Below are 27,389 nucleotides of genomic sequence, written 5' to 3'. Positions count from 1 at the left end.
AACGTAATAAATACTAGAACATTAAATTAATCTCCTAGAAATAAATGGTAAGGTCAGTTAGGGAAGAACTTTGTTTATGTGGGCAGACAATGGAAGCAATGACATCAGGTGTGTTTTTAACTAGACTCAAGAACTTTTGGACAAGTTTACTTTTGATAGCGAGGGAGTAGCCACGTGTCCTCTGCTTTCATCTGTAAGTCTCAGTGCTGTGATTTTGAGGTCTGTTAATTGACTACTCTGCTTTTTTATTGAGTTGGGACTCTGTACATCTCAGTTAATACTCTGTAATGAATACAGTAAATGTATGTGCATCATTAGTAAAATCTGGGAAGAGAGATTTGATACCTCTTCATACATAATCAGTGATTCTCAGGTACTTAACAGTCTGTTTCGCAGTCAAAACAAATATGTTGTTCTTGTATTAATATTATAGAAAGAGCTCTTCTGTATCCCCATTTGGATGTGCGTTTAAATGAAGAAGAAATCCTCACTGTATTATTTACATACACTGCATAATATATAAGCAGCACTCACTGTTGAATAAGCTGAATATAATTGACATTGTATGTTATTGTAGTTACTGTAGTCATAACAGTGCTGAAACTTTTCCTAACAGCTTGCTGTCATTGATGCTTTCTGAATAGGCTGACTTGCCTTACTGGGGAAGGCTCTTCTGCCTTGTAATTGAAGTGTCTGTGTGAACTGAACAAGTTTTCCTTCTGGAAATAAACATTGTACAATGTGAGACACATTCCTAAAATTCTGTATAAGGAAATACGAGTAACTCTTGATCATCTGTGGTAGCTACAGATAATTATAACTACTCTGTGGTGAGCATGTAACAACTCGTTAAAAGCAGTAGCGTTTAAAGGGATCAAATGCTTAGAAGTGAGCTCTTCAATTGAATGCATCTTGAGACTAAAACAGGCTTTGAAAAAACCACGCTAGGCAATTCTGTTTCTCGGATGCAGAGAAAAGCGAGGTCAGAACCTATATGGAAGTTAGAAATCGTGTAATACCAAAGAATAGGGGTGTAATACTGCAGGGTGGAAACAAAGTCTGGCTCCTGCGTTGGGAGCTGTTTCATGTAATGCTGCTGTGCAAGAACACAGCTTTATGGATAGGAAATTTAATTTTCAGACCTTTTATGTATAAGCAATATAGTTCTTAGGAGGTGAAACGCAAGGGGGGAAAAAAAGAGATCTGTTTGTTGTTTAAATTATTATTCAAAATGTTCGAGTTGGTTGTTTTGAAAAATGCCTGAAGCGAATGAGTGAAGAAATCTTTGGTGTTTAATTACACAGTACTGCCACCTAGCATCCACTCACAGCTGTGATGTGTCTCTACACTGACAACTCCACCACTCTCAGGCTTTTACTGAAATTTATTTTTCTGTTGAACCTTGTTATGAGCTTTAAAAATATAAATGTCTATGCTGAAAAAAAAAAAGATATTTCTTATGTAGTAAACCTCAGATATTAACATGAAAATCTTTTTGATTCAGACAAATGGTAACAGGAGTAGTAAAAGCTTTTTTTTTGTTAAATAGATATAATAATTTCATAGCTAATATTAACGGTTTCCAAGTTTGTTTTCGTAAATGCCATGGTGATAAATGTTACTATTTTAGCAGCTCCCAACATAAAATGTTGCATTTTCAACTAGTGATGTCCTTCCAAAATCAAACACAAAATGGAAAATGAAGAAATCTCCTCACATTTTTAGTGCAGATACCCCAGTTTTACATGTTCCTAAAAAGGAAAACAGGGTCACAGTAATCAAGACATGACTGATTCGGTGTGTGGAAGCAACTAGATATTTTATATATGGAAATGTGTGAGATTTTTTGAGGTATTTCATGCTGACATTGAAGACAGTACCAGCTTTCTTAGTTAAATATCCTTTTAGTATAGCACAGTGTGAAGTCTTCCATAGTGTTACTCTCAAGTGTAGTGTGATGTTAACATACCAATCAAAAAGCTACTTTAACTTAATTATCTTTTAGTGCTTTGCTCTATTTTATTTCGCTTTATAATATGTAAAAAAAAAAATAATCAAAGAAATACCAAAATATCACATTTAGATTGATGTTGTGTTTAATTAGTCCTTTATAGGATGTAATACCAAGTGTTAATCAATAGACATGCCAGAATAACTTCCAATACAACCTTGTAGAGTTTGTTAAATTAATTCTTATTAAAATTATTGACTTGTTGTGACTTAACTAGGGTTGTAACTGGAAGAGTTTTTCATCCTATTTAGGAGGTTAGGTTCTACTGCTCAAACTGCAGATAATAGTGTAATGATTGTCATCTTGAAACATAAAAATCAATGTGAGATACTATCAAAAACTGCCGACTGTCACAAATTATGGAAATTATTCAGGGTTTTAAAAATACTGCTAAATAGTCTTTCCTTTTATTCTTTATAACATATTCAAGCGCAGCTAATCAAGAGAATGTCTATTAAAATAAAGCAAATATCAAGTGGTGCTCATATAGTTAGGGACAGCTCTTAATCTGTGATATAATTTACAAATATTTTAGGAGAGATATGAAATAGTCTTCTTTTTAGTAGTATTAAAAATCAAATATCTTAGTACAAATTATATAGCAGGACTATATTGTAGTTAACACTGTGCCCTGTTTTCTAGTCAATTTCATTTGTTTATGCAATAAAGAAAGTGGAATGTGAAGGTAATGACCATATATGCACCTGTACCTTTCCTTCACTGGTAACATCACGAGAACTGGAAAATTTTAGGTCATTCTATAGATACGTATTCCATCTTTTCTTTTACTGTTTTCACACTGTTATGTCAAGGGGCAAAAATGAGAGAAAGAGGAAAAAAAATGTTAGTTGTCATTGGGGCTGTGCTTCAGTTAGAGGTTATTTATAGCGAGTTTGTTTTTAATATTTGATGTACACAGACCTTTCCCTCTCAGTCAGGTGTAAATCTGAAAAACTCCTCTGCTATAATTGCCTTGGGAGGTTTTAAAGCCTCCCATAGATTCTGAAAATAATCTGAAGAGAATATTATCTATATATTCAGATTAAAAATCCATCAAGTGATAAAAAAGTTGTAGGGTTTTTAGTAAAACTACATGAAATATTTGCTTGTAGAAATAAATATCCAAATGCATGAAATGCATAGTTACAGAAGTGAACAAGATATATTTGATTAGTCCATATAAATTACTACGTCATTTTCTTTTCCATGCGCCCTGTCTGCAGAATTTATTCTCCCATCTTCTTATGTTCCATAATGAAAAGTGTTCTGCATTTGAGTATTTGTGTATGTCATGTGTAAGGGAAAACGAGCAAAACCTTTGGATTCTAAAGAAAACTAAGCTAAAGCTTGCAGGTGAATATTCACCAAGTTGCCTCTGTGTCGGTCGGTCCTTGTGCCCTTGGAAGTACTTTAAAGCAACTAATTTCAAGTTTTGTAATGAAGCATTACAGGTTCTGAGTCCAAATCTTGCATCTCATTTTGCATTTCCTCTTCATCATCTATGTACACAGGGAATTGCTGGCAATTCTTCATAATGGTCTTTTAAAAGAACATAAGATTTTAGAGATTAAAAAAACACAGAATCACAGAACAGTTAAGGTTGGAAGGGATCCCTGGAGGTTATCTTGCCCAAACCCCCATTATGGCAGACTTTCCAATTTTATTTTCTTTTTGGAGACTATTAAGAAAATTAAGTCCATTTCAGGCATGTTCAGTCCCCACATGACCAAGTATGGGTTCTAGTTGAAGTTAAAATGAGCAAATGGAAGTGGTACTTCATACAGCAGGCAGCCTGGGCTGTGAGCCTCCATGCCAATACATAGTGTGGCTGCAAAAAAAAATTGATGTAGGCTCCAGAAAAGACTGAAAAGTACTTTCAGCTTGAGTTACCTCACATCAGTTTGAGTAAATCCTGAGCTAAAAAGGCTCTGAGTTTGGACGTATCAGACCTACATCTTCTCTTCTTCCTTTTTCCTGGATTTCTACTTACTGCCACTGCTGCAAACAGAATGCCAGGTGAGATGGACCTGTCAGAAACACTTCTGTCCTCCACTGGGACTTACTGAGAAGCAGAAAGTAGAGGGGAGAAGGGGAGGAGGCCCCGTGCGTGGGATCTGCAGGTTTCAGATCTTGGTAGAATTGCCAGCTGCCTTAATTTTAAATTTCAGTTGGCTGTGCTCTAGCAGTGTCCTGTAGAGAGATAATTTGGCAAACTTTCCATTGCTGATGATAGGACAACCAGATCGTTTTGCTGTAGTTTAAATATATTTGAAGTTTAAGAAATGGCAGGGTCTTATACAGAACTGTGGACTAGGATGTGTTACCAATCTCTTCCCTGAGTTTAAGTTTTCTTAGATTATTATGTAAGGCAATGGAACAGTTCACAACTCTCCACATTTTAGATTTTCAAATGTGCATACACTCGAGTTTGCAGATACAATGTGAGCATGGCATATATGTCCAGTGGTACTGAGATTTTATTGTTCACTGTTGCTCAGACATTTAGAATCAGCTGATGTGTAACTGTACTATGATGCCCTGACTGAAATTCCAAATGGTGTATTTAAATTTTAATGCAAATGTATTTTTGGCAACCAAAACTTTTACTGGTATATAACTTTGTGTTTTCACCGGAAAAGAGCTTTCAAAGTGATGGTGCTAACCCTGCTTGGGGGCAGAAACTGGCAGAATTCTCAGCTGATGCAAATCAACATATCTCCATCAACTCAGTGGAGGTGAAGTGATTTATAGGAGCTGTAGAGCTGATAATCATCATTATCTTTGTGTGAAGAAGATAAAACTGGCTCTGAAGATCTACACAGTAGATTATGACATTATTTGAAAAGTGTTTATTAACCTTGCACTATTAAACAGAAAGTAGCTTTTGGTATCTGTTATAAGAAAAATATAAGATTTATAGCACTTGAAAAGGAAACAGTAACTTTAACCTTCTCATTAATGTTACTTATAGCTTAAAATACCTATGCCTATGGTTTTGTAATTATTTGGAAACATGCAGTTGTGTCCGTATTTGGATTCAAACCTGCAAACTGTGAGCATTAACTCACCTGTCAGTAATTCTTTGAACTGCTCGAATGATGAAACAGAATTTGTTGGAAGAAAGCCTCTTCTATCAGCATTAGTGCTATATTCCAAAACTTAGGGTTTATTAAATTCTTTCTAGTACAAAACAAGGAAGAATTGTGGCTACAGTGATTAAAATCACATTAACACATTAAACACAGGCTGCTTTTCTCCGTTACAGTGTCAAATTCAATCCTCAGTGTGAAAACAAAGCAAAACATAATTTTAGTTAAATGTTTGTTGAGTAAGAAAAGAAATAATTTCCTTTGTAGACTCTTTAGAAAGAGTTACATGTTAGCACTGTCAAATACTGAATTATAAGTGAATTCAGTTTGAAGTATGTGAACCATACGTTCTTAGAAATTTGCCTGAAAAGACTCATTATAAAACTAATGCCATGAAAAAGCACTCCTTTTCAAACTGGGTAAAGCACCTGAATACTTTCTGTAAGTGACTGCACATATTTTGAAAGCATTCTAGTATTACCTAAAAACTTTCCAAAGTACCTTTCAGCCACTAAATTTCATATTTGACACATCTGTGTTCCTACAAGAATTGCAGTAATAATCAGATCGGTTAACTATACTTTTTTAAAGATTGATTTTAATGCTTTTATTGGTTTGAGGCAGATAAACTCAATTGGGCGTGAAATCTTATTTATTTTGGGACAAAAGGGAATTTCTTGTTAGAAAAAAGCTTACCTTCCGGGGAGGAAAAGTCTTTAGACTTCGCTTTTTAAGGCATGTTCAGCATACTTAAAAATTCATAATTTTGGTCAGCATTACTTGTCAGATATAGAGTTTGGTCTATTAGTGCATATTGGATCCAGGACAACTGCTGCAATAATTATTGAATGGTACTGCAGATAGGGGAATGGTGTATTACTTATTTTTCTTTTATCAACCCATTTCTCCAAGTGACTTTTACTGGCTAGTAAGGATTACTTCAAAGAGTTGCATATAAATATACACAGTAGAAACTCATTAATTTTCAGTAATTTTGGAAATGCACATGAGGAATAGCTGAATTTTGAAAATCTGTGCTGCTGCCCCATGCTGCATTCATATATAAAGAGAATTGCAGATTGTTTCAAATGCAACTCCACCTAGAATTTGTGAAACCAAGAGAAATGAAGGAGTAGGATTTCCAGAAATGCAGATGGGTTTGGGGAACAGTGAAAATTAAGAAGCTTATAAAAACTGAGAGACAAAAATGGGTCAAAATCAAGTAGCTGAAACTCAAGGAACATTAATGGAAGTTCTGATTATAAATGGAAAAAAAGAAAATCTTACAGTATTGTCAGTATAGTGCTGTGAAATGTGTGTACCATACCCTGACCTCTATTGATTTCCTTTTATTTCTTTTCTTTTAAAAAATCTTTTAGTTTTACCTGCTGCACTACAAGTTTTGTAGCTAGCTGTCCATTGAGTCTCTTTTGGGCACTTTTAGTGTTGCTTGGTTTGATTTTTGTCACACACTGATCTAGAGCTGCTGCCCCAAATACTTTTCCATTGCTGGCGGTCTGTCCTATATTACTCGTATTACACTTATACTACTTATATTACGCTCTAATGTGAGTCAGAGAGGTTTGGTTTAAATGTGGGGCTTGAACACAGCATTTGTAATCTACGGTGTGTTTGTTTTGTAGAAATTATGGGTGCTTTTCATGATATGACAGCTTGTTTTTCCATAGTTAAGTTCTTTCTGGGAATGATACAGAAACATGCTTCTGGTCCTGCTATAATTACTTAATAAAAGTGAGGATTATCCGGGTTCTACATAGATAAGTAGACTTATCCTTAGACTTATCTGATTTCTGGAATTCTTAGGAAGTATGGATGAATCTCTATATAAAGAAATAACTTTTAAAAGCATTCTTATTCTTCATTTTAAAAAAATCTAATTAACTGATATGTCACAATTTCATGTTGAATTACGGTTTTTACATCATGCCCATTTGAAGCACTGATCTGACCATCTGTCTGGTGATGTACTTGCACAGTATCAGAACTAATATTAGTGCAGTCTAAATGGAGTCATGGAACTATGGACCAATTTGTATTTCATTTTGATCGCTCAAAACTCAATTTCTAGATGGGACATTTCCTAATTCTGTAGTCTTGATTATTGGAAAGTATTCCAGTTGCTTCATGAAAGTTTTTAAACCTGAATATAAAAACATTTCCAGTGGCTAAAGGACTTAAAGAAAGGCAGGTACCTAACATTTTTCACCTCTGCAAAATAGAGGGGAAAGTTTGCTTGTTCAGGCTAGAATTTCTCAGAAATAATATTATTTCTGAAAACTTAAGCCAATCCAACTGGAAGACTAAACTTAAGCCAATCCAACTGGAAGACTGAGGATTCCATCAAGATACTCTGTGAGTATATAGATTTCCTTGAAGATATTTATAGGAAATGGGATAGCTAGTTTTATTCAATACTTAAGAACTACTATTTTTGAATAAAGGTTATTCTACCAACATAAATTCAATTACAATTTAGGTCACTACAGGTCTTTCATTTGGGGAGCTGCCTGAAGTCTTGGGCATTGAGATTTCTGTGTTGTAGAATGTCTCCTCTGCAGACCTTGTAACACATAAATGTAACCACCAATTCTAAACTGCAAGTAGATAAACCTGATCTGCAAGCTGCTCTTAAGGAATTGTATTTCTTTTTCTTGCGTTCTTCTTTGCATTTAATTTTTTTAGTGTGTAACCGTGCTATTTTGCTACTTTAAAAAAAAAAAAAAAAAAAGTTGAAAGTTGACCTGAAGCTTAAAAATGAAACTGGATTTTTTTTAAATTTTTTTTTTTAAAGGTTTTGAAGGAGCAATGGGTCATGCAAATTGTTTTGTCCTTGATAATGTTTTTTATGAGAATGAGGAATGGGACTTTTAGCCAAAGTAAATAAATAGCGTTTTTATTTATTTGGAGGAATACCCTATGTAAAAATTCAAGCAAGGAAATATGTAAATTGTGTATGTATATCAGACCTTGACTAACGCTTAATTTTCAATCAAAATTGTGGAGCGGGATAGTCTTGTTAAATTGCTGAAGCTTGATTTCTGTTGCTTCTGCTGTCAGTTGTTAACTCTTAATGTGCTTGCTCTGTCTGGTGGTTGTCGTTCTTTTAGCTTGCCTTTTAGGAAATGGGAATGAAACAGAGTGATCTAAAAGGAAGCACCTTGCCCTTATGGTAGCAGAAATAATTAAAAAAAAAAAAAAAAAAATTATGATATCTTTAGTAGTGTTGGAATTGAAACCAGTATAGTGGTTTATTCACAGATTCTCAGTTTGGTTTTTAGACTAATTGCATATGATTGAACAAATACTTGTTTTCTTTTTCTGGTTTAAATTCTAGCTGCTTGTATAAGCACAAAACTCTTGTCCATAGAAAGTTGGCTGTATGGTTCAGGGAGCAGCTTTTTCTAGAATGAAGTCAGTATGAATTACTAATAAAGGAGGTATTATTGCTGCCTAATGCGCTATGTCCAGGTACGGTCTCCCATGTCAACTGTTATTCTGTGTTACTGGGAAGACAGAACTGGAGTAGTCCAGGGTCCTTCAAGAGTTTCTGCCTTGCATGAAATCTTTACGGTAGTGCTGTAAGAGACACCACTTTTAAGTGGCTTCAGCTATGCCACGTACAAAATACTCAAACATATACAGTCTTAACCACTGTTTGTGCAGAATTTGCTTTTGAAGAGGAACATACGCATACCACTGAAAACGACGTCAAGAAAGAGATTTCTTCTCTGCGTTACTTTTTGCCTTTTTTATTTTAATAATTTGTAAAAGATCTCATGCAAATTAGAAATTACTGACGTAACTTGGACAACTGAGTAAATTGGTAACGGTATATGGATCATTTTACCTGTAGATCATTGTGTGTCTCGGTATTGACCTAAATTTACGATCTGAGGGCTTTTAATATATATGAAAAGCTTTGTCAGGTATCTTTCTAATTCCATTTCCTAGTAAATTAGGTTAAAACTGTTCATAGTTTATTGATTTCAGTTCAGGGTAATAAAGCATGTATAGTGTTTGTTTCCAGTTTCCTTCCTGCTCTGAGAGGTACAGAGATAGGAGACAGTTTTTCTCACTGCCTGTAAGGCAGAACAACCTACTAAGCTAAGGGAGGCTTTAAATAGCAGGGATGCTCTGTGACTTTGCTCTTCTCTGCCTCAGTAACTTTATTTATGAAAATATGGGATTGCAGTGCTTTGATTTGTGAATAGGAAAAATGCTTTGAAGGGTAGAGCATTAGTAAAATAATTTGTGAAAGATGTAGTAGCATGTTACCTACAGTAGTTGTCCAGGGCATTAAGGTGAATGTGTGACTACTTTTAAGCCAGAGGTGTGTGTCTGGGTGATCAAGTTTCATGAACATAGAAATACATAGCTTGAAATTCTGGATCTGTCAACATTAATGGCTACTCGTCTCAGGCATAGCTGCAAAAAAGGCAGGTTACAAAAGAGAGGGTTAATTAGGACACTTTATTGACTCTGCACATCTGAAGAACTACCACCACTAATTCATGTAATAAGTATTTCTTCCTTCACAATTTCTGCTAGCAGAAATTGTCCCTAATCCTCCACAGATGGTCTGCAACTCTTTGAAGAACTTATAGGAAAGTTAAGATGCTAGGGAAAAAGGTTGAGTATTTAGTCAGTTTGCTTGCTTTTTACACTAAGCACTCACAACTCTTTGATGCAGTTACCATAGGGTGATGCTCTCTCCAGACATCAATTGCATGTTGGATTTCCTCAAGAATAAGGCTGTGCGGTGCGTAAAACCTGGAAAATAAAATGAACAAAAAACCCCAGAAAATTTCAGTTGGTTTTCTGATCTACTCAGAGGACATCAGTTTTTCCTTTGACAGTAACTAAAAAATACCTCTAGTAGCAATGGATGAACTCCTTTCTGATTCACCAGGACAGCTAGGTGGTCCTGGGGCACCAAACCTTTCCTGTATTAATCCCAGTAATGCAGTTATGACCATTCTGTCTGTATACTCAGACAGAGTAGCTTGTGTTCTCCACGCCCAGAGGATGACCCCTGCTTTGAATTAAATACAGTAGCCCACCCCCCAGTATATTGGCTAAAATTAACAAGCCTTTTGCAGTTTGGCAGATGGGATTTTACAGGAAGAGAAACCACCATTAACTTCTGTGGGGTCATGGGTTCATACCTACTATCTGTGCTGTATTCTGCAGTGGAAATAGAAATTGAAGGATTTGGTAGGTAAATTACTATAACAACTTCAGCTTTTGATTTTTTTTTTTGTTTGTTTTATGACAATCTATAGATTTTCAGGCAGAAAAAATGTGTCTGACTACACACAGCTTAAGTTGGTCATTGGCCACATATCTATAGGATAGGCACAGATGTAATCCATTGCTTGCTGGGCTGCCAAACCGACAAAATCCTCAGTGGAAAAAGAATATGTCTGCATTGATTTAGATTACATGGATATGTGGCTGTGACTGGTAGACAGTTGGACTCTTAGGTGTTAGGGTTACAGTTCCTTCTCATACGTTGTTTTCTTTAGCGTTATGGTGGTGCCATTATAACATATGGCAGAGTTGTTTTCTTTTGGGTTTATTTTCATATTTTTAAAGGACCACATCAAAATTCAAAATGACATGTTTGGAAACACATGAGCTTGCCGTAGTGTCACGCAATCACAGACTGGTCAGGGTTGGAAGGATCCTCTGGAGATCATCCAGTCCAACCCCCTGCCCAAGCAGGGTCACCTAGGGCAGGCTGCACAGAGTAGTGTCCAGGTGGGTTTTGAATGTCTCCAGAGAAGGAGACCCCACAGACCCTCTGGGCAGCCTGTTCCCGTGCTCCACCACCCTCAGAGTAAGAAAGTTTTCCTCATATTTAGAAGGAGCTTCCCATGTTGCGGTTTGTGCCCATTGCTTCTTGTCCTGTCGCTGGACACCACTGAACAGAGCCTGGCCCCATCCTCTTGGCACTTGCCCCTTAGGTATTTGTAGGCACTGATAAGATCCCCTCTTGGTCTTCTCCAGGCTAAACAGGCGCAGCTGTGTCAGCCTTTCCTCATAAGGGAGATGCTCCAGTCCCCTGTCTATCTTTGTAGCCTCCACTGGACACTCTCCAGCAGTTCTCTGTCTCTCTGGAACTGGGAGCGCAGAACTGGACACAGCACTCCAGATGCAGCCTCACCAGGGCAGAGCAGAGGGGGAGGATCACCTCCCTGCCCCTGCTGGCCTCGCTGCTCCTAATGCCCCCCAAGACACCACTGGCCTTGGCCACCCGGGTACACTGCTGGCCCACGGACAACTTGGCTGCCCACCAGATGTCCCAGGTCTTTCTCCACAGAGCTGTCTCCCAGCAGGTCACCAGCCTGTGCTGGTGCCTGGGGCTGTTCCTCCCTGGGTGCAGGACCCTACACCTGCCCTTATTGAACATCATTAGGTCCTTCTCCACCCAGCTCCCCAGCCTGCCCAGGTCTCGCTGAATGGCAGCGCAGCCTCCTGGGGTATCAGCCGCTCCTCCCAGTCTGTATCAGCCACAAACTTGTTGAAGGGATACTCCGTCCCTCCATCCAGGTCATTGATGAATGAAGAGGACTGGACCCAGCACTGACCCCAGGGGAACACCATGAGCTACAGGCCTCCGGCTCAAGTCTGCGCCATTGGTCACAACCCTCTGAGCTCTGCCATTTGGCCAGTTCTCAGCCCACTTCACTGTCTGCTCATCTAACCCACACTGCCATGTATGAGGCTGTTATGGGAGAGTGTCAAAAGCCTGGCTGAGGTCAAGGTAGACAACATCCGCTGCTCTCCCTTCGTCTACCCAGCCAGGCATTCCATCGTGGAAGGCTATCAGATTGGTCAGGCATGATTTTCCCTTGGTGAATCCATGTTGACTGGTCCCGATAACCTTCTTTTCCTCCGCATGTTTTGAGATGAACTCCAGGATGAGTTGTTCCATCACGTTGCCAGGGATGGAGATGAGGCTGACTGGCTTGTAGTTTCCTGGGTCCTTCTTGCCCTTTTTGAAGACTGGAGTGACACTGGTTTTCCTCTAGTCCTCAGGCACCTCTTCTGTTCTTCATGACCTTTCAAAGAGGATGGAGAGTGGCTTAGCAATAACGCCTGCCAGCTCCCTCAGCACTTAGAGGTGCATCCCATTGAGGTCCATGGATTTGTGGGTGTCAGGCTTGCTTAAGTGATTTCTAACCTGATCCTCTTCAAGTGTCTTGTATTTATGATAGAGCGTGTGTTTGTTACTTTTGTTAAACTGTATGTTTAATTCCTGTAGATTTTTTTTTCACTCTAGAACTGCATTTTGGGCATTTTCTGTTCCTTCAGATGGTCTGTATTGTGAAACTGAAGAAGCGACAAAGCCCACTCTACTTTCTCCAGCATACCATTTCCCTGTGACTGCCTTTTGTTCTGTCACCAGCATGACTGCGCAAGGACCCCACTGCTGCGATGTTTGCCGGACCTCTGCAGGCCGCACATGTGCAGACATAATGTAGCATCTGCCTTATTGTGCTGCTGAAACTTTGAACTCAGGTTTAAACCTGCAAGCTCAGATGCATTTTCAGCTTTAAAAAGTTCTGACTTCTTAAGCCTGTGTGCTCAGCTTACAAAGCTTTTATCATGTATTCACTTTACAGCCTTGTTTCCTAAATAAATATACATGTGTGTTGGTTTTTCTTTTAATGACTATGGAACTTTTCCTAAATCAAAAATGCCATAGACTCACAGGCCATCAAGGCTGGACAGGGCCTCGGGAGCTCAGCTGAGCCAGGCTTCAATGCTGAACTGAGACCAGGTTGCTAAGGGCTTTGTGAGGCTGGCTTCAAAGCACGCAGAACTCCACAGTCTCTGTAGCAACCTCTCCCAGTGCGTATTTGTCCCCATAGTGGTTTTTACCCGCCTCATGTCTGATCGGAACTTCCTGTACTTCACTTTGTGCCCATGGTTTCTCACTTGCCCTTTGGTTCCACTCACTAAAGACCCTGGCTCCCTCTTCTTCATAGCTTCTGAGGAATAGGAAGGTCCCTCCTAGGTCCCAGTTAGCCAAACAAGCCCAGATCCTTCATTTCTCCACGCGGATTGCATGCTCCAGTCCATTGAGACACTGGTGTCTTTCCCTGGGCTTGCTCCAGTGCATGAACATCTTTCTTGTTTTGTTGGGGCAGAACTCGATGCAGTATTGTTGGCATCTGTAAAGTACTGTTAAAAATAATGATATAAAGAAATAATTTACATGGGTAGATAATACAGCATTAGAAAAAAGAAAGCATTTTAAGGCTTGTGTTTAACCTTTAAAAAGTTGGGTATGACGACAGAATTCTAGTTTCACAATGTAATTTTTGTTAAATTGCATTATTTATTTTTGTTCTCTGTACATAATAGAGAACATCTACTCTGTACATATATTAATCCTTGGAAGAAAAAACTAAGTTTTGGACCTCTAGTTACTTTTCTGTTTTGAAAAACGAAACTATAAATTTATCAATTCCACTATTTTTAGAGAATAAGTAATTTTAATAGAAATTTTTAAATATTTTTAATTCTGTGTACTGTGGATGTAGAACAGGATGTCCGTATAGCTGTACAGATAAAATAGCTACTTGGTTTAAACAAGCATCTTCACTGAATTTGCAAATTTTATTTTGCAAGAATCAGTGCTACAGCCAAATGTCATAGATGAAACATTTAGTTTAAATTTGCTTTAAATCTTTCTTGCCAGCTTCCCTTAGGTTTGATCTGTATCCTTGTCATAAAATGCTGGTGGTTTTGCCTGGAAAGTTTGATTATGGCAGTTGAAGAATGTAGATGGCTCTGCTCTGGATAGGTGGCAATCTAGGCACCAGATGGCAAAATTGTGGGTGCTGGCTTTAATGCAGTGAGCTTAGTCTCAAGAAGAAATTGGACATTGCAGCTTTGTTATTGTTCTTTCTGTAAAATGGCAATGGAAAGAATGGACAAAATGGATTTCGTAAAGATCCGTTGCAGTTTTAAGAGTGTTTTTAAAGTGATTACTTTCTCGTGACTGATCTCGCTTTCTAAAACTCAGCCACGCGGGGTGAATAGGAGATGGTTGTTTGCATGTCCCATGCGGTAGCTTATCTGAGAATATCCCCGTGGGAGCTCCCGTGTTCTGTGCTGGTACAGCTTAGGACCTTGCTGTCCCCAGGTGCTTTCAGGCACTTCCCACTAGGTGGTTGGATGGAGATCATACACGGGGCTGAGAACTGTGGCAGCTGAGGAGCCAGGAGGGGCTGGCTTCTGACGACTCAGCCACATGAACAGTGACTGTTGACAAAGTGACACAGAGGAAACCTCTTATCCACCAGCAAATGCCAAGCTTGCTGTGGAGACACCTGCAGATAGAGGATAGTAAGCCAAATAACAGTCCTATCCAAGGAAGGATATTCAAGTCTGCAGAAGGAAGTTGCAGCGTAAGCACATATGTTGGTTACATGTACACTGCTAAATGACTAGGTAGCTAACATGTCTTGAAGCATGTGCCCTTTTCTGTAGAGTGGCTTTCCTCCAGAGAGATGTGGCCTTTTTCTTTGTGATTTGGAGATGGAACAGAGGATGGAGTAATGTCTGCACAGTGACTGGTATTATGAGATATTTGTGGCTTCTTGTGGTCTTGGACCAGTTGATTTCCTAGAAGTTGTTTATTGGTTTGGTTTGGTTTTTTAACTTATTAAAAGGATTTCCATTAGTCAAGATAACCCTTTCTGTCCTCTTCTGCTATGATAATATGCAAGCAAACCTTGCACTGCAGTTTTGGGTAAACCATCTTTCAGGGTGACAGGACCTCAGTTCATTCCCTGCCAACCCCTTGCTGTATGGACGCTGGAAGTTCACTCCAGAGATTTTGAGTTACAGTTGGTCATTTCATATAATGGTTGCATTCATTTTATCCATTGCTGTGAGGTTTATTCGATTTTTATAAAGCATTTAATTTTCCTTTATTGAAAGATGGAACAGCAGTCGAGATGTAGTTAGCTGAGAATTGTGCAGCCTTCTTACTTCATTATGCAGAATTTCATTGCCATCTGAGACAATCTAGAATTTCAAATGTTTCAGAAAATACTTTTGTGGAAGCTGTTGGGATAGAATGTCATTCATTCTGTGCCCCTTTACATGATGTTCCATTGTCTTCCATTCATATTTGTTTTTTCCCTTTAACTTTTTGTTAGCTTACCTTGAACCTATAAAACAAAGGATCATTTTAGGAAGTTGTTGTTTCTGATAAAATCTGTGCGTTTACAAAGGCAGAGAACTCCCAAGGAGTAAGGCTAATAATTATACACAAACAAAAGGGCTCTTCCCCACCTTGCCACCCCCGCCCTGAATAGAGGGCAGTATCAGAGCCTAGGTGAGTGGGTTATTTATTTGTGTAGTTGGGAACAGCTGTCTGGATTGAATTGAGTAGAACTGAAATTCTACTAAATACTACTAGGCATTTTAAAATATTGTTGCGTTTTCTTATGATGATGAGTTTATACAGACTTAAAAATAGTCTCTAGCAAAGCCTTCTTCAGAGAATATTTTGGTAGGTTGACAATGCTAGCAAGGAGAAACATATTAAAGCATCTTGTTAATAAACATAGGAAAATTTTTAGTATCAATTTGAGGTAGGAGATGTTCCATGGAAGCTTTAAAGAAAGGAGTGTTTCTTGGACAGAGTGAGAGAATTATGTATATTTAGACTCAAAAGCACGTGGTGTTCTCAACTGAAATGGTACGTAAAGTTCCTAAACTAATAATGTTTGATGAGTTCCGAGAATAGTCTTGTAGAGGTTTGAAAATCTCTGAGAAAACTCCTAAGCAACATGATCTTCTTACAGTAGCATCCTCTGATGAGATGTACACAGGAGATCTGCTTGATCTCAGATTCTGGAAAAGTTCCCCCTTAACAGTGTATTCATCTGTTAAGAGTAAAGAAGAAATGAAAGGTGTGTTCCTGACGGTTTTCTTTTGGCTAATCTTTTACCCAGTGGTACAGCTTCTGTTTTTGCCAGCAGGAATGAAGGTGGCCAACACGTGTAGAATTACAGAATGTTTTAAAACAATACAGTGGAGAAGAATTAGGAAGGAACTGTCTTAAAATTCTTGGCATCGGACATGCTATGCTTGGGTACAAGAAAAGCACAAGTCATAGGATCATAGAATCATTTAGGTTGGAAAAGACCTTTAGGAACATCAAGTCCAACCATTAACCCAGCACTGCAAAGTCCACCACTAAACCATGTCTCTAAGCACCACATCTACTCATCTTTTTTAACACCTCCAGGGATGGTGATTCTACCATATCCCAGGGCAGCCTGTTCCGGTGCTTGACCACCCTTTCCATGAAGAAATTTTTCCTAATATCCAATCTAAACCTCTCCTGGCATAACTTGAGGCCATTCCTCTTGTCCTATTGCTTGTTACCTGGGAGAAGAAGAGACCTACCTCCACCTGTCTACAACTTACAGGTAGCTGTACAGAGCGATGAGGTCCTCCCTGAGCCTCCTTTTCTCCAGACTAAAGAACCCCAGTTCCTTTAGCTTTTCCTCATCAGACGGGCTCCAGCCCCTTCCCCAGCTCCGTTGCCCTTCTTTGGATGTGCTCTAGCACCTCAATGTCATTCTTACAGTGGGGGGCCCAGGTCCTTTCATGTCAGCTACATTTCTCCAGCTTCATAGCAGTCGTGTTTAAAATCAAAACCCTTGAGTCTAATGTGGAAGCACAGTGCCCAGGAGTTCTCAGAGGTAGCTGATGGATTAGCCTGGGTGTGAAGGGAAAGGCTTGTGGAAACAAACAGCATTCAAATCCTTAACTGAAATTACAGGGATAAATAAAAATGAGAAAAAGGAAAGACAGAGGAGCCTGACAAAAGAACGGAACACAGGAAAATGCTGGTAAAAAATTAAATTAACTAATTACTCAGTGTTGGTGAAAGCAAAAGGGAGGGGGAATGGCTGGAGCACAACTTGTGCTCCAACCAGCTTGATGTTTGGCTCCATTGCTAGTAAGGTTAAAAATCCTATTAACTTAATTAAAGACAGCATTCAGCCTAAGGAATAGAAGGAAAAAAGAGCATCACCAATAGACAATTAAATAAAGAAGTTGTCATTCATTGCATGGGCATTTAGCTATATCTCACTCCTATAAATGTTGATCAGTTTGATCAAAGACTTAATCAAAATTATTTAGATAATTATTTCCTGATTCAAAAGTATTCTCTAGTGATAGGAAACTATTACACAGAATCGTTAAAGCATGCTTAACCACATTGTGTTAATTATGAGATGATAAATTATTCTACCTTTCTTCATTAACAGCTTTTTAGCAGTAGATAATAGTATTGTTTGTTCTTACTATGCAGTAGAAGAGTAATAATGTTTTTTAGGCAATTATTTTTAGCAAACTTAGTCTTTTGAAGTGGCCAGTTCATATTTGATCTTTAAATCCATTTTTTGAACCTTTCAGCTACAGTAATTTTAAGTATTTATATTGATAAGTTGGCTTGTTGTATTTTTCTGTGGTGAACTTGATTCTTTTTTTTTATCTGACTACATAGAATGATAGAAGTATGTAGACAACAAGTACACTGTGAGCAGGAAACCAAGAACTGGAAGTCAGGGTTCCTAGTGTGCAGCAAACTTGTTGTATGACCTCAGGTGGGACACTCAGCCTTTTGGCGTTTAACTTCTTCTGTAGAAAAAGGATAATAGAGTTTTCTCTCTCATGGCTGTCCTGAAACCTCTTGAATATTTGTAAATAGCTTTCAGTTAGGAGTGGAAATATATTTTTCCCAGAAAAAAAACCCTATTATTATTATTATTATTATTATTATTATTATTATTATTATTATTATTATTATTTGGGCAGTGTTTGGAATGGGGGGGATATTAATGCCTCATTCAGAAAAAGAGGAAAACTGCTTTCCAAGAGGAAAACCTTGAAAACTTCACATGGCTGAGAAACCCCAGGATACAGAAATATTTTTATCCTGTCACTTTTCTTTACATTTGCAAACTCTCTACTGTTTTATCTCTGTGTATCTAGGAAGAAAAGTTAGGTGTCATTTCAGCCTCATTTATATAGAAGTAGTGATGTACTTAGTACTAATTTGGGTGGATTTATAAGCCCTTCTCTGAAAAAGGAGTTAAACTTTTATTTGTAAGTGTGTGTACTTTTTTCATTGCTTATGTCAAATGTTTTTACAAAACATGGATGTCTTTCCTCGTCAGTGTGTTGCAATCTGCTTCTAGTGGCTGGAGTAACATCTAGGATGGGATTCAACATGATAGTTGATGTACTCTTCTGATGACCAGCTACTGAAATATGTAGGATGCAAATAGTATTTTAATGAGTTTAAAATAACCTTTCAAGAAAAATCATGTAAATATACTCTATGGGCTAATCAAGGTACTACATTAGGTTTGTGTGATGAAAGTTTAAAGGCCAGTATTTTTCTTCCTGCTCTGGAATCTATCAAATGTGTTTGTGAAGCTTGCTGTTTCTCATGTTGTCAGAAGATGGAAAAGCACATAGTTCATAGGAGGTAAAATGAAAATGAAGACTTGGTTGGTTCATAGGTGCCGTGCTCTGCTTCAGACCATTAACGGTGGCAGATGGTTAGTTAATAGGGGGATTTTACTGGTACGGCTTCTGAATCTGTGGTGATCCCCGACTCATGAGGTTCATAAACCAGAAGCCACAGTAATATTTAAAAATTTGTATCTGAGTTTGTCACTTGATTTTTCAACTGACATAAAGTGCCTTTAAGAGAACAACTGCCCATTTATCCCCTGTGTCAATGCATTTCTGAAGCCTCTCGGTACAGATAAGAGGATGTGCTTACATATGTCAACCCTCACTGCCCCACACTCAGTGGAAAATAAGGGGTTAATCCCTTAGCAGTTAGTGAATGATGTGAGACTAAGACTGTTAGAAAGCTGTCTAGTAGCTCCTGGGCTTTTCAGCAGTTCTTGATGGCATGTTATTTTCTTAATGGGATGTTATTTTCATAATAGATTTAAACAGTTCTGGGATTTGTAAGAAGTTCCTGGAGTACAGAAATCTCAGAATATAGTCTGGAAATAAAATTATGTATATTTAAGTAGATAAAAATACATATATGATATAAATATTTGGCATAGTGTTTGATTTTGTTGTTGTGTTTAAAATTTTGACTGCCCTTAGTCTGAAGATATTTCCTATACTTTCAGTTTTCTAAAAAAAAAAAAAAAAAAAAAAAAAAAGAAAGAAACAGGAAAAAAGGTGGTTTTGTCTGCACTAAAGCACAACACAGAATGCCTATAAGCACTTATGTCTTCTATTACTTAAACCTGAATCATTCATCAAAACTGTTCTGAAATAGCTATTTCACATGTCATACTAAATAAGTCTAATTTTCAATACAATAGTAAAAGGAAAATCTAGTATTTGGAGAGGTAAAAAAATAGAATATGAAAAATATGAAGAAAGACTTATCAGTGGAAAATGAGGTTACATTGTTACACCACATGGACTGTCCAAATATACTTCGATTTTTTTGCCCAAATCAAAACCAGCACACTTGTCATCAACATTATTTCATTTAACAAAGTGTATATGCTACAGTAGTGTTTCATTAAAATTCTGCATTTTATTTATCACCTTTTTTAAAAGGCAGAGGTGATCCAGAAGTAGAAATGTACTTTTTTACTAATAATAAAATCAGCAAAAAATACAGCAGTTAAATAACTCTTTTATTTATTCCAAAAAAATTTGTACTGTGCCAAAGCTGAATTACTGAATTTTCTCATTTCAAAAAAAGTCTTTGCATAAAATAATGAACAGCATTTGAATCTCTAAATCACAAGCTTATTTCCAATTGTTGTTGATGAAAGGGAGCACAGGCTTTTAAGAGACCTGTTTGTTAATGAACAGATTGGTACATGGTGTACTACTACTTTTTTTTAAAAAAAGAAAAGAAAAAAAAAAAAAAAGATTGTTTCTTATACTGTGTGCACTATTGTAATGTTTTGATCTATTGTGCTAGGTTATTTAGGGGCACAAAGTAAATGTGAAGTGCTTTGTTTCCTCTTGAACTTCCAAGTGATTACTGCATTCTGTCTGTTGTGAGTGGCAGTTCTAATGGTCTAATGGTGATGTATGCTGTAATAGTCTAAGGGATCATTAGAAAACGCAAGAAATAAGCACATAACTTAAGTAAGATCAGTGTATGAATCAACTTCAAATTTAAAAAGAATTTTAGCGTAGGCTTCGCTAAGCCATTAAAATTCATTTTGAGTACTCCCTGCATGCCTCCTATTGATTTGACTTTGCTAATGCAAAAATAAGTGGTCAATTTTTTTAAAAAACCCTAAACAAAACCCTGTCTTTCACTTCTCAGATGCTCAGTTTTTTCTTCTCTATCTCCCTGCCCTCAGATCTCTCGCTCGCTCCTCTCCCTCCCACCTTTCCCTCTCCCCTCTCTCCCCAGGACACAGTGGTTTAATGCCCTTGGACTACCCCACATTACCACATACACTCTTGATACCACTGCTGTAGTCATGTCCTGGTAAATAGTTCTACACATGAACACAAGAAATCTTATATTGGGTGAATAGCACGTCCAAGGTTTATTAGGCATGTGTAACTTGAGGCGCATACAATATGTGTCTGTATGTCTGCAGCAATTGCAGCATGTCCCGTTTATTACTTTAGATTTACTCTCTGTGGAAGATCTGGATCAGCTGAGACTATGTACCTTTGAAACTCGACCAACCCTTTTGCAAGCCGTAAATACCTTATTCAGAAAGTTAGATGGGGGTCCTATTAGTGAAGTCAGTTAGTGGTTATACGACTCTGTAGTATAAGTGGGTCACTATGAGCAGCCTCAGTGCAATCCTTTGAAACAAAAGGAATTACTAAATCAGTTACTATTTAGGTCAATTACTCAAAATAAACCATTCCTAGAGTGCCCCTGAGACAGGCAAGTCAAAGAGTATCAGGAATTTTTAAACTCAAATTGAATCTTACTGTTATTCCTGCTTAACCAAAGCTATCACATTTTACCTTCCCAGGAATACATTACATAAAGATTTGACTGGCTCACAGGGAAGGTGGTTAGCATTGAATTGAAACAGTATTTCATCTATTCAAGAGAAGTATGAGGAAAATGAAAAACAAGTTTCTAGGAGTGTGTTACAACTTCATGTCGTTGTATTTTAAGCATTGTATGGTGATCCCATTGTCTGAATTTTAAGAGTGGTTTGTTGATGATGCTATGGAACTGCTTTTTACCTGACTTCTATTCATAGAAATCCCCAAAGCAGAGATGAAAATGAGAAAGAAATCTATGAGTTTGGGGTTTTTTGCATTTAGGTAGATGTATTTAGTCTCAGATGCTTGGGATTTGTCATCAAGTAATAGGAAAAACAAGGAATAAAAGTTAAAGTACTCTAATAGATATGAACATGTCATTAACAGCCCCCCTCCCCCCATTTTTTCCAAGTTATGTATAACATTTTTAACCACCTCTTAAAATGTAGTAAAGTACCAAAAAAATTGTATGGCATAGTGTTATAAAGACCAAGCTATTCACCAAATTACTATGATGTCTGATTCTTGTAACAGAATTTTCCTTAAGAATGGTCAAAGTAAAGCTGTTGGGACATGCTTATCATATTTCTACATGTATTTTCTTGTGTTAACCTGTTGGGCTTGTCATGGTAACGACACTACAGACGTTGCGCGTTGCATTCTGCATGTGAGGGTGACCGAGGAACATTACTTCACATTATCAACAATAAAGCATTGTCTTACCATTTCCTTTTATTTTTGTATTTGTAGGGTAATTGCACAAACCTCTACAAAGGCATGTTTATTGGGGAAACAATTTCAAAAAATCTTGTCTGCCTGAGAAGATGCTTTAATAAGCTAATGTCATGGAAATACTCAGAAGTTTTATCTCAGTCATAGTAAATCCTTCTTTTAATTACAGTAACAAGGAATTAAATGTTCTTTCAGAAACAATAGAAATCAGGCCAGACAGCTTAAAGTTTAGCAATCATGAAAACAAAAGGCTGTTTGTTTTTTCTGAACTGATAGACAATACCTTCATATGGAGTAATAGGCTTTTGTATTGAACAGTAGCGTGAAGACATCCAGCAGGTAATTGGCAGATTTTGCTCAATACTGTACTGTATTCATCTGTTTCTGTGTTTTATAATTGTGATATATTGATATCTGAATTTGATGAGATAGTATTGAACTGGGATCAAAGAGCCAGGCATTGTTAATCTAAACGATCATGTATCTTCTCAAACTTCAAGCAAGTGTTTGTTCCACCAGTGTTAACTTGCTTTACAGTTAACATGCTTTACAGTTTAATAAATATTACACGACCAAATAATTTGAACTGAATAATTGAGATACAGAGAAGTCAGCTTAGCCACTAGATGTTCAGAGAGCTGAGAAACAGGAGTGTGTATTGAGTCTTCCTTTCTCTTTAATCTAAAAGTATAAAACTAACCCTCCCAGTTTTAAGTGCTGAATGTCTTCTGCCTTTGTTTAGGCTTTTTCTGCATGTGCTGTTTTGTGAGGGTTTTTTCCCCTCTCAGAAGTGTACCATCATAGTTAAAAAAAAAAAAAAGCAGAAAAAAGTAGGCATGTTTACACTTTTTATTGCTCACAGATTGTGGAGTACCTGTGGGTGGCTTAAAGCAGCTGTTTCTTCTGGTTACCTAACTTTCTTTAAAATACAGAAAAAAAACCCAAAACCAAACAAAAAAACCCACAACAAGTCTAAATGTCAGAGTCTAAATGAAGCCAAGAAACCTTTTCTCAAATTCACTAGTTTCTCTGGCCAAGTGCATCTATTCTCTCTTAGGGACATAATTAATTCTAGCCAAAAAGCAATGATTTAGCCAATACTAACGCTAATATTATGACCTCTTCTCCTATGGGTGCAAACAACTACAGTAAAAGATGATTGCCCTCTGGGTTTTTTATCATTTTTTGCTGGAGTTTGTTACTTTGGTGGCAGAGGTGGCAGAGGAGTTGTACTGCTCAAGTGCTGTGGTGGTTTAAATGAAGACTCTGGCCTGGGACTGGGTGTAGGTGGTGTGCAGGATCCGCTCCCGTTCTGCTGGGGGGGCTTTGGAGTAGGCACCTGAACTGCGAGGGCATGGTGGGAAAGAAAAGGTCTTCAACTGCCCCAGCTAAATTTGCCAAAACCATTTCTTCACGTCCTTAGCCATGTATAGAAAAGCAAAGATATTTTTTTTCCGGTTTTTGCTTGTTAGCAAACCTGGACGGTTTTTGTGTGAAAAGATTTCATTTCCAGCAAAAGTTTTGTCACAAGGATTTCTCAGGACTAGTACAGACCTGGGCATAGGATGTCATGGGAGAAAGACATACACACAAATACTGACTCAAAATAATTAGTACCCCAGTGGTTAGGGTGCTTGTGCTTAGTGTATTTTTTGCTTTCTACAGTATCTTTCATTCTGCAGTTTATGCATGATAACTGTGCATATATTAAAGTATATATGCCACAGTAAGGGTGTTCTAATTAAGTAGACTTAGAATCTACCTCTTTCTGGTCCAGTAAGCAAGAATATATTCACACAATTTTGAAGACCTCCAACTGCTGAGATGGACAAACCGGTCATCTTGAGGGACTGTGAAGAAGAGCATTTAGTCATGTTCTGTGGTGCGCAGAGCATCCAATTCCCAAAGCGTGTTCAGAGAATCATAAAAATGCAGAAATGTCGAGGCTGGAAGGAGAGGACCTCTGGAGATACCAGGTCCAACATTCTGTTGAGAATAGGGCCTTGGATTATGTTATCCAGGGGTAATAAAATCAGTTGCTGCTGCTTCTGAACACGTTAAAGAATAAAGTACACCTTTGTAATGCATTAACGCTGAATAGGAATAATCTCTATGCAACTCTCCTGCATGCTTCATTCTTAATTGCAAGCCCTCCTGCAGGAAGAACGGAAATAATTAAAGCTGGTTTGAGTCTGCTTTTCTTTGTACTGTTGTATAACAGGAACAAATATTATTCTTTCGGTTCCACATTGTTATCAGTGCTCATTCAAAAAATTAAAAGATAACAGTGTTTTTGTTTTATCATTATTTTTTAAACTCTTCAATGAGATGATAATTTAGATAGAATTCAATTCTTTTAAAGCATTTGATTTTCTCTTCCCCCCCTCCCTGCTCTTTCAGGTAAATTATTTCAATTTCTGATGATGTATCGTGTGGGTCTTCTCTTTTTTCTCATCTGCACTGCATTGTTCTTCAAGGATAAGTTGGGAAAAGTAGACTAAAACAAAATAGAGCAGCAGCATTGCTCATCTTTTGTTATCCTTTCCTGTTTTTAGGTGACAGTGACTGACCCCAAAGATAAGAGTAGGCTTTTCTGAAAACATCCTACCTGACTCAGAATAATGGATATAAAAGACAGAAGACACCGTTCTCTGACGAGGGGCCGGTGCGGAAAGGAGTGTCGCTATACAAGTTCTTCACTGGACAGTGAAGACTGCAGAGTACCAACTCAGAAGTCTTACAGCTCAAGTGAGACCCTGAAGGCGTATGATCATGACACTAGGATGCACTACGGGAATCGAGTTTCTGACCTGGTTCACAGGGAGTCAGATGAGTTTCCAAGACAAGGTATGTTTAAAGTCAGAACTGGTTTATTTTACAGTAATCCTTGGTAGACAAACTCTGTGGCTTGTTAAAGTATACCAGTGTTACAAGGAGTTTTAATGAAAGAACTATAGGAAAATGGATGCCATTTTATGGTTACTTCACCTGTTTTGTGTTAAATTAGGAAGTTCTTCCTCTTCTCAGATTTCTGATACTATCAGAATCCACTGCTTGTAAATGAGGCAAACCAGCATCCACCGTTCAAAACACCTGATAAACACAAATGCTAGTGACCCTTAACCAGATGTCGGCTGCCATGGATCTCAGGGCTGGCCAATAAGCTAACCTTGTATTTCATTTCCTAGGTTAATTTTACAAATAATAATGGCATTTTCACCTACACTTGTCTGTCTTTAACAGAGTACTTGTACTGAAAAGATAACTAAAACACTGTTATGGTAAAACCCCTTATGCCAACATATATTAATTATTAATCAGGTGCCTTGGAATTCCTTTGCTGTTCTTAACTGCTGTGTAATCATAATGTGGGGATGGGCACGCTGTTTCCTCTGACTTGATTTTTGTCTTTGTTTACCCTTACTGCTTACCCTTTACCTCATAAAAACTGGAAGGAGGAAACCCATCTAATTACTTTTATAATTGGTTATAATATGTTATCACAGCATTGAGATCCTAGAACTAATATTTGAAATAACCTGCCTGTGTGAACTTGTAAGCAGGGTGCAGTAATCGTTTTTTTAATAAAATGTTCCTCCCTTTAAATACCTGTTACGTTCAATGAATTAATGAATTAATAATCTAAATGGTTTTAGTTGAAAAAACTGTGATTATGCCTTTGCACTATACGCGCACATAGTTTTACCCTCATTCGGGTATTTACGTGTCTCCATAAATCATAAGTGTGTTGAAACCATTAGTGAACATTGCTTCATAGGAACAGTGTTTAATCATCTGGTTAACTTGACCAAACAGCCTGATTAAACTGTGACTCAGTCAACAATTAGCAATGTTTTTTAAAAGAAATTACTTGTTTAGTTTCAGTTGAAGAATCAGATATGGTTTATAGTAAGCAAAATATAGGCAGTTTTGAGGTATAGATGTATAGCCCTTTGTTCCCCTCTCAAGGGAAGGTAAATTATCTAGTATATCTTTAACTGAAAAACTTTACTATTTTATAACGTGCTTGTTAATGGCATATGATAGTTCTTTACTACACATTTCTAATATTGTGACTCAGGAATTTCTAAGTTATCACACTTCCCTGTGGAGATCATTCAGTGAAAGGGCATTTTTTAAGCTTGATATTTTGACATATTGACATAAACAATGCTTGTTTTAAGCATTCTGCCAGCCGTCGGCATCTGTTTTCACCTTTAAATCAAAATATCTATTAATTAGCATCACTGATTAAATCCTTGTTTAATTCCTTGTTTCTGTTGCATTTGTGTACAGACATTTGGAAGTGTTTGCATTGTACTTGGTCTATCAAACACCCGGTTGTATTTTCTGAGTAATCTCTGTTCTAGTAGGGTTTTTTCTTTGCTCATAGGTATTTACCTAGAGATAACGCATCAAACCGCAACTAGCTCATATGAGCTACTGGAGCCATTTTCACTGTGGTTTGTTCAGCCTTTGTGTACAGGAGTCATCTAAATATTACTTTTCCCTATCTGGATGATTGATGCTTCAGCTCAAGTGCCTCATTTTAGTTTCCAAGTCATTATTCGGCATTTCATGAGGGTGTTCTTTTTCTCTTGATTACTGATTTGACAACTGTTCATCCTCCTCCGGCTCTTAATTTGTTCTTATCTGCCCTCTTTATGAAGGGGAGTGCAAATTGTTGGTAACTGAATTGAAATGCTCACATTTTTATTCTTTTCATTATTCCCCCCAACCCTGCTAGTCTCTGTTATGTCTAGATGAATGAAGTTTATTTTAGAAAGCCAAAGTAATTTTTTTGGTTAAATAATATGAGCAGTAACTCTTTATTTTCCTGTTAAGTTTAGAAAGCAAATTTCGTTCAGAAGTAAGTCTGTATGGTGAATCTTTGTGTTTGAAGGTTCGGTATCTTTCTGGTTTTACAGTTCCTCTACTCTCATGAAATTTGAAATGATGTAGCAAGTAGATCTAGATTAAGACTTGGTACATGTTCTCACATTCTACATTAATATTATGTGGATAAAAATGTGGTTCATGTAGTAGGAAATACTGTTTATTACATCTTATGCGTGTGGTTTCCAGCTGCAGAAATCTAGGAATTTACACATGTAAATTTATTCCAAATTTGTGTGGGTGTTTTGATGGGATTAAATTCTGTAGGAAATAAACATGCTTAAAACAGTCTTTAGAGAATTTTTGATTCTTCTATTATAAAAAAGCTTGACTTTTTTTTAAGCAATTGTAGATACTTTCCTCAATATCTTGCCTCTGCTGTTAGTAAAGCTATGTGCACTTGATTTATTGAAAAGTATCTGGTTTAATCATGGCACTGGAAATGCTCAAAGTAGTTGGTTTTAACTGCTGCCTGTTTGTATGTTGCTCATTTTTGGAAACCTGTTAAGCATAAGACCAAGTTATACTACTTCCATTTTTGCTTATGATGGTTCAACAGTGAAGTGATAATAACAAAA

At 37.4% G+C, this 27,389-nt stretch overlaps 1 protein-coding gene across 5 annotated transcripts in view; it reads left to right on the top strand.

The window, feature by feature from the left end:
- Positions 1 to 27,389, top strand: part of TENM2 (teneurin transmembrane protein 2) — a 698,308-nt gene that overhangs the window by 134,739 nt on the left and 536,180 nt on the right. For all 5 annotated transcript variants that reach the window (XM_055812702.1, XM_055812701.1, XM_055812700.1 and 2 more), the window contains exon 3: positions 24,471 to 24,762. In XM_055812702.1, the coding sequence (XP_055668677.1) occupies positions 24,537 to 24,762 (226 nt within the window). In that variant the 5' untranslated portion in view covers positions 24,471 to 24,536. The remainder of the gene's footprint in view (positions 1 to 24,470; positions 24,763 to 27,389) is intronic.

This window comes from Falco peregrinus, chromosome 8 (assembly GCF_023634155.1).
Source record: "Falco peregrinus isolate bFalPer1 chromosome 8, bFalPer1.pri, whole genome shotgun sequence".
Lineage (NCBI taxonomy): Eukaryota > Metazoa > Chordata > Aves > Falconiformes > Falconidae > Falco > Falco peregrinus.
Note: the sequence above shows the minus strand (reverse complement) of the source record. Positions and strands in the feature narration are given on the sequence as shown.